Raw genomic sequence first — 20475 nt, 5'->3', positions numbered from 1 at the left:
GCAGGGGGATGCTTGGAGGATGCTGGCATGCTCCAACTCCTGTCTGTGGCCTTCCTGGGGGACAGCGGAGTCTGCTAGGCTGAGTGGGGGGGTGCTCGTGCCTCAGGAGGCTGAGAGAGCCAGGGAGCTGAGCCCTGGCAGGTACGGGCAACGCTTCCCCGCGCTAAAGGCAGGTGCAAGCCAGGTGCCTTAAAGGCTGGGTACCCCAGGATGCCCTTTGATAGACCGGGGATGCTCCATGCAAATGTGCTTCTCCAAAGAGCTTGATAGAAAAGGATTCAGAACTAGGCAGCTTTTCAATACGGATGTCGGATCTCCCTGTTCTCCTGCACTCCCATCCGGCTGGGTGAGGAAAGGAGGTTGGTAGTTACGTCTATTACCACCTGAGACTGCAGGGCTCCTTTGTGCTAGGAAATGAATGTACGCAGAGCAGGAGACACTGAAGAGAATCTAGCTAGAAAAGATGGGAGGGGAAACTGAGGCAGAGAGATTAAGGGACTTTGTCAAGGTGACACAGCAGGCTAGTGGCAGAACGAGGGTAGGCCACAGGCCAGGGCCTTATCCACTTATGTACAGGCCCGGAGTGTGTACATAATTAAATCCATCATCCTGGAATCTTTAAATCCAAGAATGGCTGAAGACCTTGGAGGATGGGTGGGTGCAATGGTTGTGTAATCCTGGCATGGTGTTGGGTGGGGAGTGAGTGGTAGAGGAGTGAAGCCAGGCCTGAGGAAGAAGGAGGTGGACAGTGGGAGTAAAGGAACCACTGAGAACTAGTGGGAGGGTACTAGGAATTAGTGTTGTGTCATGGTGATGACTGTCTGCCACGGCCAGTCATACAAGATGGATGGTCGGTCTCATGGCTGAAGGACAGGACAAGGTCAAATTAGAAGGCCTGGGGTCTATTTCTGGCTGTGCCATCAACTTCCTGTGTGAGCTGGTCAGGAATGATGAACATCTGTATGTTGCTGAACATGTGTGTTGTTTGTCTTCCATTTGGAACATCAAAATGAAGCATTCATTTTGGATGCAGTGTTGTAGCCGTGCTGGTCCCAGATCAAGAGTGGCAGAGCCTTTCCAAAAGTGGGGGGGAGGACAAGGGCCCCCTCCTCATCCCTCGGAGGCCGCCATCCCCTGCCCTAGGTGGGAGGGGTGTGTGTGCGTGCGTGCAAGAGCAGCCCCCTATCTGTGTCTCTGCCCCCCCGCCTGGCCCACTGACCAGGGCAGGTGGAGGGACCCAGGCTCCCCACAGCTGCCCACACGGCTCTTACCCCGACCCAGCTCCTGCCAGAGGGTGGGGCCTCAGAGCTGTAGCCTGGCCACGGTAAGAGCCAAGCGGGCAGCTATGGAGAGCAACGACGCAGACCCTCCATGCGCCCTGGGTGGCGGGGACACGGGCCAGGAGCTGCTCTCAGGCCCCCCCACACCATGGGCAGGTGGAGGGTCCGCACGGCTCCCATAACTGCCCGGGCTCCCTGGCCTGGCTCCACTAGCTGTTGGCCTGGCTGGGGAGGGGGTGGGGGTTCAGTGGGTGGGGGGAAGAAGAGGGGAAGGGAGCGGGGTCCACCATGGTGAAAAATAGATGGGCCTTTCAAAAAGGGGGAGGGCCATGGCTCCCTGACCCTCCCGTTCCAGCACCACTGTCCCAGATGTTAGAGACCAGCTGGGTGAGGGAATATCTTTTATTGGACCAACTTCTATTGGTGTGAGAGACGCTTACACAGAGATCTTCTTCAGGCCTGAGAAATGTACTCTGCAGAGTAGACATACCCTCCACTAGTCACCCATGGGTGGCCTGTGCCAGCTGGCTTGGGATAGGGGGCTGTTTAATTGTGGTGTAGACGTTCAGGCTCGGGCAGGAGTCTGGGCTCTAGGACCCTGCGAGGTGAGAGGGTCACAGAGCTCAGGCTGCAACCCCAGCCCAAATGTCTTTGTCTACACTGCAATTAAACCGCCCCTTAGCCTGAGTCAGCTGGCACTGGGATGACCAGATAGCAAGTGTGAAAAATCGGGACAGAGTGGGGGTGGGTGAGTAATAGGCACCTATATTAGAAAAATCCCTGAATATCGGGACTGTCCCTATAAAACCAGGACATCTGGTCACCCTAGCTGGCTCCAGCCAGCGGCAGGTGCCTAGTTGCAGTGTAGACCTACTCAGAGCATCACAGCTCAATACATGGTGGAACAGATTCTTTAGCATAAGTAGTTAACACATTTCAAGGGGAAGTGGCCCATTAATACCCTTTCCAGTGATAAGGGTAGGGGGGGAAGGCAGCTTGGTGGGGAGGGGCTGTTAGTGGGTTTTAGATCGTTTGTAATAAGCCATAAATCAGTAACTCTCTATTCAGTCCATGATTTTTAGTGTCTAGCAGAGTTATGAATTTAAGCTCCCAGGCTCTTCTTTTGAAGGTGTTGTGCAGGTTCCCTTTGAAAATGAGAACTGGTTGTTTTGGAAGTGTGCACCAGACAAGTGCATAGTGATTGTCTGGTTGCACCCATGTGTTTACTGAGGCACTTAGTGCACTGGATGATTCCTACACTCCAAACCCCTCGACCCCAGCCCAGAGCCCGCACTCCCTCCCGCCCCTCAACCCCGTGCCCCAGCCCAGTGAAAATGAGTGAGGGTGGAGGAGAGTGAGCGAAGGGGTCTGGAGTGAGAAGGGGTGGGGCCTCAGAAGGGGCGGGGCCTTGGGGAAGGGGGCAGGGCAAGGGTGTTGGGGTTTGTGCCATTAGACACTAGTGGTGGGGTTTTGAGATTCTCTGATTAAAAGTACCAGCTGGCTCTGCTATTAGAAGTTCAGATTGGTTTCTGTTGGGTTCAGATCCCCGCCCAGCCCTGCCTGAGAGAAATGTGTTCATACATGGAGCCTGGAACGCAACAGCCCTGTAAATAAAGCAACCCCTTGCGCTGTGCTCCAGAAAGATGACTTCTGCTTGGAGGTGTACCACCAGGGAAAGTGACTTCTCTTCAAGCCGCGGACCAAGCATGTCAACTGGATGTTTCAAAAGCAGCTCCTAAGAGTTGGTCCAAGGCAAATATAGCTCCCTACACTCCACCCTTGGACTTCCTGAGAGGGCAAAAAGAGGAAGCAAGTGATACCCTGCCGTCTCATTGCACCGCAGAGCAAAATCTCTTCATGCACCTTTTAGTCAGGAGTATTCTCCCCATTTTACAGAGGGGGGGAAACTGAGGCACAGATGTAAGCTTGGTCAAGTCACTTAACAGGAAACATATGGCAGAGCCAAGCATAAGACCTAGATTTCTTGGTTTGGAGCCCTGCATTTAACCCCTTCATCTTGCCATAAGTTTTTTATGGATCGAATCTGAGTCTGACATTAAGGACCTAACAGGCTGGAAAAGAAGAGGGACCGATCTTGCGGTATAGGATTGTTCCCTGCTGTGTGTATATACCTGCATGCCTTATATGGACTGGCTTGCTGCACAGCCGAGCTGGGCAAGTCACCCTTGCTGAAGTGGACAGTGAATTATGGTGTATGTCCCATGCTGAAAAGGGCCGTGGAGTTCCGGGCGAGCAGGGAGGAAGTCAACGTGATAAAACAATCACTCTCAACAAAGGCTCGCCCAGCCTGGACACCTCTCCACTCTCCTTTGTGCAGTGGGCATCCTCTGAGTGATGGACTGATGAGCCCTGGACCTCCTGTGTTAGTAAGTTCCTGCGGCGTGTAAAGCTCCTTGAAATCATCCAGCTGGGGAGGAAAGCCAGTAAATTGTAGCGTCAGAGCGTCTGGGGAATCGGAGAATGGGGCTTTGTTCCTGCTCTCCAGCGTTCCCTGAAGCAGGCTGGGACAGTGCGGGGCTTTGTTTAGCGGCTCTCGTGTGGTAGGCTTGCTGCCTGATGAAGGATTGCAGGGATTTGTTAATTATGGATGGATTAGAAAAGCTGAAGGGCTTTTGGGCAGAGGGCTCTGGTAGGTTGAAGGGCAACTGGAGGTGGGTGGGGAGGGGTAAGGAGGTGTGGTTAAAAAAGATCTTCCCTTGCTGGTGACAATATGAAGGTGTAGTGGCTTGTGTGCTGCCGTGGGGAATACACAGTGCACACGTCTCATGCAGTCTGTTGCACACTAAACCTGCTATGTGCCCAGTGCACTTTGAATAGCGATGGCTCTCCTTTTTCCCAGTGCTTTGATCGGACTCTCATGCTGTTCTTAACAGCAGAAGCCAGGCAAGGGTGAAAATTGCCGAGCAAGGTAAATGATGCAAGGAACCCAGCTGGGGAAGGCTCATGGAACCCACCGAAATACACAAAAGGAGGGGGCAATACATTGCCTGGGGCTGGGGAGATATTGGGCGTGGTGATCCAGGGGATGTAACCTAGTGGAGAGGAATTCATTCCATGACTTTCCCTTTAAATCATACGTCTATTTTACATGCCTCTAACATATATATATATATATATATATATGAACAGTAATTGACACATCGGATTGAAGCGACAGGGGTTTTTGTTTCTAAGCAACTGGAGAACAAAGGTAACGAGCAGCCACTGCCTAGTTTCCCTTTACCAGGGTTCGGTAATTCTATCTCGGGGCCCTGTGTGTGTGTCTCGCCCAGTGCACAGGCCTGGATCTGTGTTTCAGCAAAGTAGGCAACTTGCTGTGGGAGGGAGGAAGGGAGCTGTGGGTGTGGTGATCAGAGACTCTGGTAGTTCAGCGCTCAGAAGCCCAGAGGAACTGAAGCTGCAGGGGCCCAAGGAAAACATGATTGTTCGTCTTATGTAAAGTAAGTTATTTTAGCCACCAGGGTGCACGTTAAAGCTGGCTTCGCTTGATCTTAAATGGCCAAATTGCATGAGGGAGCGTTTAAGGTTACTCTCCCCAGATTAAATAGACAAGGTAAAATGCAGTTGAAATCTTTTTGAACATGGAGAGCCCTTTAATTGGGCCAGTGGTGGTAGAATTCAGTGCATTCCCTGGGAATGTCTGCCACAGGCAGGGTCTATTGGCATTCTGCTTTCTTACCAAGGGGAGGGAGGGTTCAAGGTGCCTTAATTGTGTGTGGTGGTGGGGGGGAATGGGGTGGATCTTGGTGTTACTGGTGAATGTAAGATACAGAAGCACTGGGAGAGAATTGAGTCCTTAGCAGTGTCACCAGGTTAAAATAGGAGCCTTGAGATCTCTTATGAGAAACGCAAGATGACCCTGGCAAAAGGAGGGGGGAGAATCTAGTTGGAGCCACCTTTCCTAAGCAGACCGATTGGAGCCTGTTTGTGTGGGAAATTGTTCCTGTATTGGATGAGACAGACCTGGACGAGGCAGGAAGCACCAATTTTACCTGGGATCAGTAGCTTGGTGAAGCCAGATTCAGAACCCTGTGTTCAGCTCAGGATTGGAGCCTCCCTGGCTGAGCAAAAACAAATACCAAGCTTATTAGTCACGGTGGAAGAGCATGCCCGGGTGCTCTGCAAATGGCACAATTGCTGTCATTCTCCCAACAAGTTTACTGCGAAGTTTTAGACTAGCCTGGTGTGATTTTTCCAGAATGCAGGTGAACTTTGGTATCTTAAAAGCCGCTCCAAATGCTGATTGCAGGTAAACGCTGGTATGTCCTGCCAGGTTGCATTGACTTTATTTGTAGTCTAGTAGCGCCGAGGTCTCCTCAAAACCCCGAAGTGGCCTGTTGCTCTAGGTGCTGTACAGACACCTGGTGAGCTCTCGTTCCAAATGCAGGGTCGTCTAATCCTTCTCTGGACAAGAAAGGGATCAGTGTTAATAGTCCTGCACTATGTGGCCCATTTCTGGGCTGATGAGTTTAGAGGTCTGACACGTTGCAGAAGGTGGATGGTCCAGTGGTTGAGACACTAGCCTAGGACTTGGGTTCAGGTTCATGCCACAGGCTTCCTCCAGGACCTTGGGCAGACTGCTTATTCTTGGGGCCCGTCTGTAAAATGGGCACTGCCCTGTCTTACAGGGGCGTCGTGAGGATAAATACATGAACGGTTATGAAGCACCTGGATGCAATGGTGATGGGTGCCATATAAGCATCTAAGGTAGCACAGTTCTGTTTCATGGACTCTTTCGTGCCAGCTCCCACAATGCTCTGGGGGTATAGCATAGTGATGGCCAAACGTACTGACCCACCGAGACACACATGACAATCTTCAGAAGTTCGAGAGAGCCAGGGCGCAGCTGCCGGGGCTTGGGGCTTCAGCCCCACTCCTGCTGAAGCCCCAAGCCCTGGAACATGCGCCCTGCTGGGCAGAAGCCTTCAGACCCCTCCCTCCCCACTAGGTAGAAGCCCCTACCCCACCACCCCACTGCAAGGCAGAGGTCCTGAGCTACCCCCCCCCCCCCACACATATTTTGGTAGGCAGAGAATGGGGGAGTGTGTGTGGCGGGGGGGGGGAGCTCTGCGAGTGGCACTAACAGCTGAGAGATGAGATTGAGCTGCAGGAAGAAGGCAGTTTGGGGTAGGGGAGTTTGAGGGTGGATTAGCAGCCCCCCCAGCGGGTTGCTGGTGGGGTTTAATGGGCATCAGAGACCACTGCCTCACAGATTGCTGGCACCTGACTGCCACTTGCTGCTGCTAAGGTTGGCGCTCATATTACCTGCCTTCTTTTTAAGGACAGGAGGGAACTCAAGGTGCAGCGTGAGGAGCAGGGGAGAAGTGGCCCTGTTGTAATATGCCTAACTGCTCTGAATTGTTTTCCCTGACACTGAGGGGAAGTTCTCACCCATCTGCAATTCACAGGCTTCATTCTTTGGAGAGAAGTCACTTAGGGCCTGATCCAAAGCACGTTGTTTATGGAAAGACTTTCACCCACTTCCGCGGGCTCTGGCTCTGGCCCAGATGCTCTGCCTCTCTCCAGTCTTTGAGAACAGATGTGACTTTCAAAGGCTACGCCGAGATCCTAGCGCTCTCAGCAAGAGCCGCGCAGGCAGACTTCGTGTGGGGAGCAGGTGGGGAGCGGGCCTGGCTCAAGGGGGGTTGGAATCCTCTCCTTCCACTGTGTCCAGCACAAAGTCTGGATCCTGGTATTCGGGTAGGTGGGCTGCAGGTTGTAGGGTTGTCAACAGTCCTGTATTACCAGCGATGTTGCTTATTTAAATGGAAAATTGCCTGTCCTGTACTAAATGCCTTTTATCCTGTGAATCAACATATTAAAACTATTCTCCTGACGTAAGGTCAGTTTTATTATGACATTAGCTTCCACGGATATAAAGTTTGTACAATTAGACAGTGTAGTAATGCAGAATCAGTCCCATGAACCAATGTACCTATAGGACAGAGGTTCCCAAACTATGGGGCACACACACCCCCCCGGGGGGTGTGTGTGTAGTAAGGTTATTGCAGGGGGCATGATGGGCCATGCTGAAAGGCTGGAGTCAGGAGCGGGCCCTGTCCGGCAGGGGAAACGGACAGGGCTCTGTGCTGGTGGTCTCGGCTGTCAGGACCAGGCTCGCTGCCCTGCCCACCATGTTCCCTGACTGCTACAGCAGCTACCAGCCAGCAGTTATGCTCCTCTACTGGGGATGTTGGTGGGCACTCTGCCAGTGGGGAACAGAAGGCAACACCCCAGGAGTATTGACCCTCTTCCCCCACCCATGCCAGACAGCCCCTTCCTGAGCCTGGCCCTTCAGCGCAGCTCCAGGGCACAAAGCCCCATCCACTGACCCTTCCAGACAGAGCTGGTGCAGGGAAAGCAGACAGGGCCATGCTCAAGGGCTATAGTCAGGAGGGGGCCCTGTCCAGCAGGGGGTCAGTACTCACAGGTGCATCTTTCCACTCCCCTCCCGACCCCGGGCCCTGTTCACTTCCCCTGTACAGGTGGGGAGCCAGATGGGCAGGGAGGTGCGTCCCGGTAGCCAAGACTGCCTGACTGCTGCGGGGAGTGGCAGGTTTCCTCAATTTCCACATGGCTAGTACGCCCCACGCCCTGTGGTACTGGGCACCCCACCCCAGCACTATTAGGTAGGTACAGGGTACTCCTCCCCCATAAGGGTGCTAAGAAAAAAGACCTGTATTTTTGAAATAAAATGTTGACAACCCCAGCTGTAGTCAATTAGCAATTATGGCAGTTGCTATGATCCCCTCCTGCTCCTCTGACCTGCCCACAACTTCCTGGCCCCTGGGGAGTGTCGGAGTTTTGTGGTCCATGCAGCGAACCCGTAGAATTTGTGTACTGGGGTTCAATGCAGCCTGGGAAGATTTCACCCAATACCGCCATAATTAGACACTTCAAGCTTCCATTGTCGCCTTGCGTCGCTTAGCTCTGTGCAAAGCGAGAGAGGCTGCCAACTCGGACTGGTTGTGCTTCCCCCACGCACTCTGTATGTGTCAATGACACATGTGCAGGGCACTGGGGGGTTTAAACCTCTGACTAAGCACCATATAGTCCTGCTGACTTACCGCTCTTGACCCTCTTCCTCCTGCCCCCAGGATCTATAACTTCCTCATTAGACTCCTAGGGCCCAGGATTCTGCCCTTTTAAGACCACAGGAGTTTTGTCAGTGGGCCCAGGATTTCATTCCTATATTAAAGGGAACAGAAGTAGTTCAGTTATCATAACGTTGCCCCCCAAGGTTATTTTTGAAGGAAGCCCGTTCAAATAGTACAAATGCTCCCGCAGAAAACATTTGGGTTTTTCAAAACTTTTTTTTTTTTTTTTTTTTTTTTTTTTTGGTCAGATCAAAATAAACACGTGGTCTATGTGGCTTCCCTCTTTCTCCCCCACTTCTGGAGGCGTTGGGGAGGACAAATCTGAAAACGGAACATCTCTCTCCGGGATTCGATGCATCGCACTTAAAAAGAAAGTGCTTTTGACACTGCAGAAAATACTACCCGCTCTTGGGACCAGCTCTAGGCAATGCTAACCTTACTAGCATGTCTCTAGATCCTAGGTTTACCAAACTTGATAGGTCAATAGGGTGACCAGATGGCAAGTGTGAAAAATCAGGACGGGGGTGGGGGGTAATAGGCACCTATTTAAGACAAAGCCCCGAATATCGGGACTGTCCCTATAAAATTGGGACATCTGGTCTCCCTATAGGTCAAGATCATGAAAACTGTTGGCAACCTGACCTTTAATTCTCCTTAATTAATGCTAGGTCCATAGTAGTACTTACTTGATCCTCCTGAGTTCATATTACTTCAGCACTTTTATCTTCTCACTTTTAGATTAACCTAAAGCCCTAGCAGCCTTAGTCACAGAGCGGGACCTCACTGTGCTAGGCGCTGTGAAAACACAGATCAAAAAGACAGTCCCTGCCCCAAAGAGTTTATAATCTAAAATGAGACAACACACAGATACGGACAAATGGGGGAGCACAAGGAAACAATGGGACAATGTGGGTCAGCAGAACTGTTGTCATGTTTTTTGTAGGCCTTTCTTTCCCTACAACCTCCCCCTCTATTAGAACAAACTCCAAGAGCAGACTCTTCAACTGGCTTTCAGTCTCCTATTGGCGTCTCCTTTTATAATTCAGTAAAAACCGATTCAGATAGATGACAGAGCAAAATCTTTTGCAAGTTCCCTTCTTGTAGATCAAGATTGGCTTGGGTTTTCTTTCATTTTCTCTTTCCTCTCTTTATTTTCAATGTTCACCTTTACTGTGTTCCCATCTGCTTCTCTTGCGTTAAATCCGTTGTACACGAACACACTATGCTGTGTGAAAGTCTGGTGTGAAGAGCTTGCTTCAGAGGGTCTATTGGCCAAAATATGGCTTGGACCTATTTTTTTTCCTCATGAAATGAAAGATCTCTGTTGTGACACTGATCTGAATGTAGAAACCGCAGCATAATACAGCGGTGGAATGTGGCTTATCAAAGTTGCATGGACTAGAAACTTGGCTTAATGTTCAAGGAAGAAAGAACAATGGGCTGGTTTAGATCAAATCAGAGCCTTTCCCCGGACTCCTAGAATTGGCTCTCTGGACCTGTCTTAAATACATCTGTGGAAGAACTCAGAAGATGCAGTGACTAGAAGAGACCATCTCAGAACTCATTATTGGAAAGTTCTATTATGGTGCAGATGTGGTCGCCCCATCTCAAAAAAGATACATTGGTATTAGAAAAGGTTCAGAAAAGGGCAACAAAAATTATTAGGAGTAAGAAACAGCTTCCGTATGAGGAGAGATGAATAAGACGGGGATTTTTCAGCTTGGAAAAGAGACAACTAAGGGGGGGTATAATAGAGGTCGATAAAATGATGACTGGTGTGGAGAAAATAAATAAAGAAGTGTTGTTTACGCCTTCTCATAACACAAGAACTAGGGGTCACCAAATGAAATTAATAGGCAGCAGATTTAAAACAAAAAAAGGAAGTGTTTTTTCACACAATGAGCAGTCAGTTTGTGGAACTCTTTGCCAGAGGATGTTGTGAAGGCCAAGGCTATAACAGAGTTCAAAAAAGAACTAGATATGTTCATGGAGGATAGGTCCATCAATGGCTATTAGCCAGGATGGGCAGGAATGGTGTCCCTAGTCTGTTTGCTAGAAGCTGGGAATGAGCGACAGGGGATGGATCACTTGATGATGATCTGTTCTGTTCATTCCCTCTGGGGCACTTGGCACTGGCCACTGTTGGAAGACAGGATACTGGGCTAGATGGACCTTTGGTCTGACCCAGTCTGGCTCTTCTTATGGTTCAAACTTGTATCCATCCAATCACTAGTGGTACTTGTAGGGCTGCTTTAAGTCCCTTAATAACCAGACTTTTCTGAAATGCTGATCTTGAGATTTTTATGCCACTCATCGCTGTGTTACCCAAGATACTGCATTGTGGCATTCAGCTCCGCTAGAAATGCTGTACTAGCCAGAGCAGCCTGAAGATTGCCCTTGAAATGCCTTGATTCCACAGCACCACAAGTGCAAAAGCAACTTGCTTTTCCAAAGTGCACCACTGTGTTTGAGAACGTTTTATAGGGTTGCCAACATTATATTTAAAAAAATAAGGGACTGTTTTCTTAGCGTCCCTGCACCTCCCCTTCTCCCAATAGTATTATGAGTAATAAAAAGCGGGACTCACCTTCGTTCACCAGGGGTATTTCTTGCTGCTTTTTGCAGCACTCAGCAACTCCCGATTGTGTTGTACAGAGATGCAGGGCCGGGGAAAGGGATGTCACTGTTAATAAGAGACTGTTGGCAACCCTATGTGATACTAAACTGAGCTCCTGTCTCTCCTGCCTGGATGCTAAAGACTTCATGGACCTGAAAATTAAGGTCAGTCCCAATGTTCTTGTCAAAACTCTTCTGTCTCCCTTGACTTTTGATGGCATATTTGCAGCCGCCTCTGGAGAGGAGCGTGCTAGAGATGAAATGATGGAGCCCCATGATAAATCATTGGGATGAAAGGCACCAGAAGTATTTGGAAGAGGAATCGGTCTGTAGCCCAACCCTTAGCTCTATGAGGCAACTTGTTTGTACAGCTTTACATATAGACACACAGTTGCAATAAATAAAAGCAACTGGGAAAAACTAAGGCGTGAACAAAACCATGTCAAGTATGTTGTGACCCTGTTTGGGGTAGGGAGCATCTTCTTTGTGTCTGCACAGTGTCTAGCTCAATGGGAAACTGATCATTGAGTGAGGCTCCCCTAAGAAAAAGAACCTCTTGGTTTGGTTGCAGGAGTGCCTGACGGTGCTGTAGGTACATCCCAAACACAGAAGGGCTCTGTTCCTGCCCTGGAAAGTGCAGAATCTAAAAAGGCAAAGGCAGCGTGGGGGGAAGGCATTCCTAAGTTCAGAGATTTTAGGCATGTGCTTACCAATATCCTTATTAGGGGTGTCTTCACTGCAAAGTTAGCTTGGGTTAGACTAGCCTGGGTCTGAGCAGCCCCACTGGAAAGCCCTCCCTGAACTATTGTTTCCTCACTGATGCTGTGCTCCCTTGTGTGTTGCTAGGACTTCTGGGGGCACCTCTTTTGTCCGGCAGTAAGCTGAATGGCTCTCGTATTCTTTCTTTCCCAGTGAATTCTGGGAGAACTTGTTGGTCCTTCTAGGCCCACAGGGGAATTGTGGGAAGGCACTGGGGGACTGTCAGCACTTGAGTGACTTAGCCTGCATCCTCACTGCAGAGTGGGTGGGTTACTGAGCTGAGTGAAAGAAAAAACTAGGCTCTAAGCCAGCATCTCCTGCTGGGAATTAATAGTCATGTTAAAGGTTCCATTACCTTCTCATTTGCAATGGATTTCGAAAACTGTCCATGATCTAACCCACTCTTCTGTAGGAGGCGGTGAGTCAAGCCTAACCTCTAAGGGCCTCTTCCATCAATGGTCATTCTGATGAAATAAAAGTGAGTGTAAGGCATAGGACTGCAAGTTCAAATTGGGTTCTGCTCCCACTTGGGTTGGACATTTGACCCGTCCAAAAATAAGTGGACAAATTATTTTAAAGCACTAACTTACTAGAAGAGTAACCAATAATGAATAAAACTGTATGGCCTCCAAAAGGCTTAGCCTTAGATACTTATGTGCAACTACAAAATAAAAACCCCAAGTTCCTTAATTGAGTGAACGGAGGAAAAATATGAAACAGTGACCTTCTAGAAAATGAAAGAATGGCACCATGAGGCCATCAGAAAGATAGGCTTCCACCTATTTCAGACCATTCTTGCTTAAATATTAGACCGTATTTGATTGTGGGCACATTGAATTTTATTTGACCAGACAATTGGCTGGCTTGCCAAGCCCAATTCCCAGCTCTGCCACTGGACAGGTCAACTAACCCGTGTGTGTGTGTGTGTGTGTTCCTGTCCCCCAATGGGTATAATGCTTTCTCATTTCTTAAAGACGTGCCTAGGGCCATGCATTTTGTGGAGTGCTTATTTGGCAGCTCTATTATGCCTTGGATAGGCCTTGTTACCACAGATAACCCATCCACTCAGCTGGGATTAAAGGTGGCTCTCATCTAATGGATGTTTGGTTCTTGTGAGATGAGTTTGGAGCGAGGAGGTCTTGGATCTGGCTTCCACATCTCACTTATCACCAGGCTTTGGGCTGCTTGGTGGAGGGTCGGATCTTGGTGGGGCCCTGGAGACAATTACTCCGTTACCCTAAAGCAGTGTTTCTCAATCTTTTTGATACCAGGGACTGGCTTGCCACTTTCCTGAACTGTCTCAGGGAGATCTCGGGGACTGCCCAAGAGGACATTCCTCTACCTCTGAAACTGGATGTGAAGCATGCTGGAAGGGCAGCATGTGGGAAGCTTGTCCTATTGCTGTCCTCTAGATCAGCAGAGGACTTCATTCCCCAAGGCAGTCTGTTTGACTCCTCTCGCACCCGGTGCTAAATCCACACAGCTTTTAAAGCCAGAGCTTATGGTTACATGCAAATTAACAAGTTAACTTGTACATAATGTCAGATCTCCACAGAACTTGGCAGCTCTGATTTTTAAAGTGTCTTGATCCAGGGGTGCCAAAGATCAGTGTGTGCATAGGGTCAGTATTAAGAGTGGGAGCAGACTTCTCCAGAGTGGGTAGATCGTACCTGTGTTGTCTTTATGGATCCTACAAACTTACATGGAGAAAACAACGAAGTCTTGTGAAACGGCTGTCTGGGGGGCCATGTGACTACTGGTAAAGTTCAGTCCACCCACACTACTGCTGTACTGCAGTTTTCATTCAGTTCCTCACATGAGCGTGCACAGTGACCTGTGCTTGCCCTTGCCTGTTGGTTATTTAAAGTCTGCAGCCCTGAATCAGCATCAACCTTGTTCAATAGGCGATGGATTTTACCTCTCCTTAGCGCCAACAGACTCTGGGTGTATATATACACACGCTATTCAAATAACTGTCTGGGTAAAGGGCTTGAGTCCAAAGAGCAGGGAAAATTGAGTTGGGAATTGTGCCTTTGCCCCATTATGCCTCCTTAGAGCGTGTGGTATAGCAAGCTCATGTGTCATGGATGTTATATCAAATGCTATTTTAAAAGTGTGAGTGCGTGATTACTTAATAAGTGACATCAACCCACGGCTGCAATTTTGAGAACTAGAGCTAGTAGGCAGCCTTCCAGTGAAAGCAAAGACAGATTGCAAAAGCTTTTAGCAATGTAGTGTTTCTTTGGATCTCCTTTCTCCATGCAGTGTGCGGTGTAGGGGTTGAGAGAGAGAACTGGATTAGAGAAGTCCTTCATCCTGTCTCTAGTGGCCTATTCCTGATGGTTCAGAAGAAGGCATTCCTAATGCAAACTGCATGGGTCAGAAGTGAGTAGGTGATTAGGAATGTGGGATGGAGCCCGGGGTGGGAATCCGTGAAGAGCAAAGAGTAGTAAAGCTGGCTGAAAGCGTGACATTTCAGCAAACTCCACCCCCCCACCCCCAAAATCAAAATTTCTGTCAATTTCAAAATGTCAGATTTCAGCCTGATCTAACTTTGTGTTCTCTGTGGATCTAGTAGATCTGACTGCTTGCTTCAGCCGTACCAAATTACAAGGCAAAATAAGCTGTCATGCATCAGCTAGCTTGCACACTAACCCTGATGAAGCAAAACACTTCTTCCTAAAGCTAGGAACATGCTTAAGTGCTAATGATTCAGTGATTAGGTTGCAAGGTTGGGATTTTGGAGCTCTGGGTTCAATTCCATGCTCTGCCAAAGACTTCTTGTGACCTTGGCCAAGTCAGTTTAGATGCCTAATACCTTTGAAAATCTAGTCTTCAGATAATGGTGGATGCCTAGTGGGATTTTTCAGTTGCACTTAGCTGGGAATTAAACACAGAACCCATTTAGGTGCTTTTGAAAATGTCCCTAGGTGCCTATACCATCGTTAGGTTCCTAATACCTTTGGATCTATGGCTCTCAGTTTCTCTGTGCCTCATTTGCCAATCTGTAAGATAGGGATGATATTTCCATAGTTCATGGAGGTGTTGTATTTATCCTCGCGTTAAATTGTAAGGTGTTCATATCCCAGTATTAGGGGCCATGTCCGAGCGTAAGATCTATGTGAGGAGAAACTTCATCTTCATGTCTACAGGCAGTGGAAAAAATGCACCTAAAACCAAAACTGTTTAGATGCCTACAGTCTTTTTGACTCTCTTTTCACTTCTGCTTTCTGGTTCATTAGTCCCCCGCACTCGTGCAGTCTGGAACTCGGAAGGTGAGTGAGGTTAAGATGCCTGTCTTGTCTTGATTTTATTATGATGTACAGGCATTTCCTGTCCCAGTCGAACCGCCAGTGTTCTTGCAAAAACCAGCTTTTTAAGTCCTGCGCACTGTTCCAACGTTACGGAATTTCATAACCCTGTAATTTAGGGAAGTTAAGTGCCCAGGGCTATCTCAGAGAGCCTTAAAAAAAAAAAAAAAAAAAAAAAAAAAAGGTCTTGTTTTGTAATCTTAGTTACAGTGGCACGTTTTCTATTAGCGGTATCTCCAAACCACATTCACCCTGCCCTTGATTTTCTTCACTGTTTTTGGGTTCTTTCCATTGTGGCTCTCCATGACGTTCGCTAGCACCACCTGGGTTAGTATTTTTCTCTTTTTAAAGAGGAAGCAATAGGAATTGGTTGGTTGGCCCATGAACACAAGCAGTGTTACTCGAGCACTTCCGTTGTATACAGCAGTGAGGACAGATGTAACTGGACAGCCAGGGCAATCAGACTTTCTGCTCCCTTGGGGTGGATGTGGTCAGAGCAGCTGTTGTGGTGGATAGCTTGGTGGCAGCATACAACACATTTTGCTGCCAACGGAGGTGAGTTGAGGCTCAGTGGCACACAGCTAATGACGGGGGAAGTTTGAACTAACCCTGTCCTTGCAGTACGTGCTTTGGGCATAAACAGGCTTCCCTCAGGAGAGCAAGTCCAGCTCTTGGGGGATTAATTCCGTGGTAGAAAAGCTCAAGGCCTTCTTTTGAAAGCTCTGATGCTTGTTGAGGTCTTTCAAGGAGGCAGCATGGCCCATTGACAAGGGCAGTGGTCTGAGAATTTGTGTTTGGGGGAGGGAAACTGGGCTTTGTTCACAACTCTGCCACTGACCTTGCTGTGTGACCTTGGGCAAGTCACTTCACCCCTCTGTGCCTCTAGTTGCCCTCCCAACTTTCTCTCTTTAGATTGCTCTTTTGGGCTGGGAGCGTCTCTCGCTGTGTGTGCAGTGCCAAGCACCAGGAGGGCCCAATTTGTGGGCCCGGAGCCCTGCTGTGAGACGAGTTGTAGGGTTCTTTATAGTGAACGGCTTTAACTCTGTTTGCAGCTAGAACATGTGCACCACTGAAGCGGCGGAGACGCTCCTACGAACAGAAGAAACCTTCTCTGCGTGTCTAGCGCGTATCAACACCATCGTTCTCAAGCCCTTGCTCCAGGCAGGTAAGCCGACAGAGGAGAATGTAGCCATCTGCTCGTGAAGCTCTGCTTCCCGGCATCTGATCGATGCAGTCCTTAGGCTTCAGTGGTAACCGGTGTCTTCTGACACAGAGCTGACTGAGGCAGGTGTATTGGAAGGTGTCTAACCTGGGGAAATGGAATCTAAACCCAGTTCAGCTTAATCAGAGCTCCAAGGCTACGTCTACACTACACACTACCAGAAGTGGTGTGTAGCGATGTGTAGCCACGCGCTGCAGTGAAAAACAAGCTGCGTCCACACTGTGATATGTAGATACATGTGTCAGTGAAAAGCTCCGGTGAGGGAGGCAGCAGGGAAAGGCACCTTTCCCCGCAGAGGGGGAAGGGCACCAGCAGCTGGGAGATGGCAGAACACTACATGGCAAAAATAGCAATGTAAACGGGGAAGGCAAGGCTTGGGTAAGTAGGGAGCCGTGTAGGGTCTGTATTCAGGGGCATAACCACACCCTTCAGGTGTGTCTATGCTCTACTTGCCTGAGCTATGCCTTGTGGTCTACACTGCTACTTAAACCCATGCAAAGGGTACTGCCCTAGTACATACTCCACAAGGTTGCATGTGACCTCTGGTCCAAGACGTAGGCTTGGATCATTGAGGGCTGTTTCCTTGCTCTTACTGGAGTAAATCCAGATTCCCACTCATGTGAGAATAGAGTCACACCCATAGTAGATCTAAACTGGTGATACTTTCCATTCAGGTCCTTGGTGTTGAAAACCACACCCCCAATCTTGCATCCGCTTGCAAGCTTGTTTCAGCACAGAGGAGTGAAGTTCTAACTGTTCTCACTCCCTTGCTTAGTCCCCTAAACCGCTGTGCCCCTTCTGCCTTATCATCTTGATAGGGATGACCACCTAGCTCTGCACAAATAGAACGTGTACAGCCAGATCCTCAGCTGGGGTATATTAGTGTCGCTCCAAACGCCAATACACACAAGCTGAGGATGTGAGCCACACCTCTTCTTAAGGTAGAGGGTGCCGACACATGCTAGCCATCAGCTCTCCTCTCTGGAGAATCTCAGCTGCCCTGTTCGTGTCTCTCCCAGGAGACGACTTGGGCCTCATCACCAAGTCCTGCCTTGAGTGCAGGGGACTGGACTAGAAGACCTCTCGAGGTCCCTGCCAGTCCAGCGCGTCTATCGTTCTATGACTTCATAGTATCCTCTCTTCTTGGTCTCTTTCAAAGAGCCTTCTGAGCAAAAAGGAAAGGATAACTTGAAATTATTGCTGCTTTTGAACGACCGCTTCCACGCTCTCTGGGACCTGACAGAGGAAAACCACCGGACGCTGAAACAGAAGTTCAGCATCTCCGAGTCGCTCTGCCTCCAAGACCTCTACATCCTGTGGAAGGGAGACCTGTTTCTCAGTATCTACATCCAGTAAGTACAAAGACACTATAATGTCAATTACTGAAGCAAACCTATAGACTAGAGGATCAGGATGAAATCTTTGTCTATCTCAGCAGTTCTCAAGCTGTGGGTCGGGACCCCCAAGTGGGTCAAGAGCCCATTTGAATGGGGTCGCCAGGGCTGACTTAGACTTGCTGGGGCTTGGGGCTGAAGCCTGAGCCCTACCACCTGGGGCTGAAGCCAAAGCCCGAGGGCTTCAGCCCTGGATAGTGGAGCTCAGGTTACAGGCCCCCTGCCTGGGGCTGAAGCCCTTAGGCTTCAGTTTTGGCCCCCTCGCCTGGAGCATTGGGGCTTGGGCTTTGGCCTCTCCACCTGGGACAGTGGGGCTCGGGTGGGCTCAAGCTTCAGTCCCCCTTCTGGGGGCATATAGTAATTTTGTGTTGTCAAAGGGGATCATGGTGCAATGAAGTTTGAGGACCCCTGGTATTTAGTTGGTATCCTTTCTCTAGCTGTGGCTGTGATTTTCCTCTAAAGAGGTTTAAGATGAACACCTGCCTTCTGGTGCACACTGATATTTAGAAGCTTTAAAGGGGGTGGAGGGTGGGGATATATGCCATGACAGAGTTATATGCAAACAGAGTTTGTGTTGTGATCAGGATGAGAGGACTTGTGTCTAGATCGGGGTGGGGTGCAGGCCTGCAAGCAGACCTCACTGGGACACGGAGTGGAAAAAGTAACATGTCACAGTCATTAGAATCTATTAAAGCCCAACCGCCGAGGAGACTGCTCCTATGCATAAGTGTTTTCAGGATTGGGCTCTGGTGTGCTATAAATGCCATTAAAATCTGGGCTGACCGGCAGATTATCATTGCTCTGCCGTTCGTTAGAAACGCAATCATCCCAAACTCAGGATTCTGGATATCACGCCATGCTCCCTGTATAGGCTGGGCTCCGCGTGGGTGTCAGGGGGGGCCCGTGCTAGCAGATCGGATTGCCTACGCATCCTGGTCCCGATCCTGCAATGTCCCATGCTTAGCATGCAGGGTGATCTGATTCTGCGGGCGCACGCTGGTGCGTTAATGGTGGGAGAGCGCTTCGGTAAGAACGTGTCTGTCTCCCTCTCATGCTTCTGGGGAGCAGCACCGTGCGGGTGGTGAGGCAGGGGGATAGATTTTACAGATGCTAGAACAGCCCGCCTGCAGCAGAACACCTGGTGGTTTTAAGTAATTAGACAAAATGGAGCCGAACACATGCTGACAGTGTGGCTGTCCGCTTCTAGTGGCGAGACCATGTATCCTGGGTTTAGTCTAGCAGACCTGGTTCTGTGCCTCAATAGAAGCCCATAGGTTTCGATCACAGGCCTTGGATTCAGTCCCTGCAGACTAACTCTCCAGGGCGGTTGTTGCCGGAGTAAAGTCGATCTTAAGGTACTTTCCTGGTAATCAGCCTAGTGGAGAATGTTCCCCATTAATAATCCCCCAAGGGAAGCTTATACAGGGCATTGGAGAGCATACTGTAGGGGACATATATGGAGGGAATAGTCTGTGGGCTTAGTCTCCATCTCTGACGCCCTGGGCAAAAAGGCAACAGGAACGATGGGCTTCCAAACGAGCCACAAGATCCTCCCAGTGCCTCTTCAACCTGGTAGCTACTACTTGACCCAAACTCGGCCTCTTTCTCTTTCCCTACAGATACTTTGTCACCTTTGCAAACTGTGTTGTAGTCCAGGGCTTTGACCAGGCGGCAAAGAATAAAAGGTTAGTGGCTTCAGACCCTCCAGCCTCCTGTTCAGCCTGAGGGAATAATCCTGCCTGCATGAGGGAAAGCTAAAGGAGTGAGACGTCAAGCAGGTCCTAGAGTCCCGTGGCTTATGGGCGCTGGCCCTGCTACAATGATATACTGGCCAGAAAGTGCCTCACTGCTCTAGTAATCCAGCCAGTGTGTTAATGGGACGACACTGAGTAATCTCTTCTTCATGGCTGTGGCCTCCACCTACAATGCAGGCTGCTCCCAGCTTCAGTGGAGGCCACGATGCCAGGTTGCACCCTAACCACTAGGCTAAAAATTATATGGGGAGGTACCACCACCTCCTCCACTGACTTTGAATTTGGCCCTTTAAAAAGGCCAGGAAACAAATGCTTTGGGTCAAACCACTAAGTTAAAAAGTGGTTTGACCCAAAGCATTTGTTTCCTGGCCTTTTTAAAGGGCCAGATTCAAACGCTTTGGGTCAAACCACTTATTTAAATCAAGCACGTGTGTTGGGTGGAACTGCTGCTGAAATGTCTCAACTTTTGAATGTGAACCCAAACCCCGCTTGGAACTGCTGGCGAACCGAAAAATCCGTGATTTGCTCAGCCCTGTTAGCGAGAGAACGGAGTGTTGAGATCCTCAGCAGGAAGGAGAGCAAAAAGGCTATGCTGCTTAGTGTGTCACAGCATGTAAACCGAAGAGGGCAGCTACTTTTTAAGGTATGTCCACACTGAAGTCATGAGGTGTGATGGCAGCATGTGTAAACATAGCTGACCTAGCTCGAGTACGAATGGCAGTGAAGCTGCAGTAGCCTGCACTGGAGTGTGGGCTGTACAAGTCTTCCTGGGACCTTGGAACTGCCCCCCAGGGCTAAGCTGTGCTGACATACACTGCCACAGCTTCACTGCTCCAGTACCCAAGCTATCTGAGCTGCAGTTGCACACTGACTTCAGGCTAGGTAGTCTCCTAGAGCCAGAGCTGCTGCTCCTCTCTTTCACTATCTTGATGGATTCTGAGACGGTCCTTAGCTCAAAATGAGGAGGGATCCCCTGTGATTTGCTCTCCCAGCTCCTTCCAGCAGATCTTGCTGGGAAACA

The 20475-nt window shown here is 49.5% G+C and overlaps 1 protein-coding gene across 1 annotated transcript in view; it reads left to right on the top strand.

Annotated features, from left to right (window-relative positions):
- Nucleotides 1–20475, top strand: part of ALS2CL (ALS2 C-terminal like) — a 57150-nt gene that overhangs the window by 2183 nt on the left and 34492 nt on the right. The window contains exons 2-4 of the mRNA XM_074946441.1: nucleotides 16137–16249; nucleotides 17466–17658; nucleotides 19320–19385. Of these exons, the coding sequence (XP_074802542.1) occupies nucleotides 16144–16249; nucleotides 17466–17658; nucleotides 19320–19385 (365 nt within the window). The 5' untranslated portion in view covers nucleotides 16137–16143. The remainder of the gene's footprint in view (nucleotides 1–16136; nucleotides 16250–17465; nucleotides 17659–19319; nucleotides 19386–20475) is intronic.

This window comes from Natator depressus, chromosome 2, assembly GCF_965152275.1.
Source record: "Natator depressus isolate rNatDep1 chromosome 2, rNatDep2.hap1, whole genome shotgun sequence".
NCBI classification, from domain to species: domain Eukaryota; kingdom Metazoa; phylum Chordata; order Testudines; family Cheloniidae; genus Natator; species Natator depressus.
This window is presented reverse-complemented; position numbering and strand designations above follow the sequence as displayed.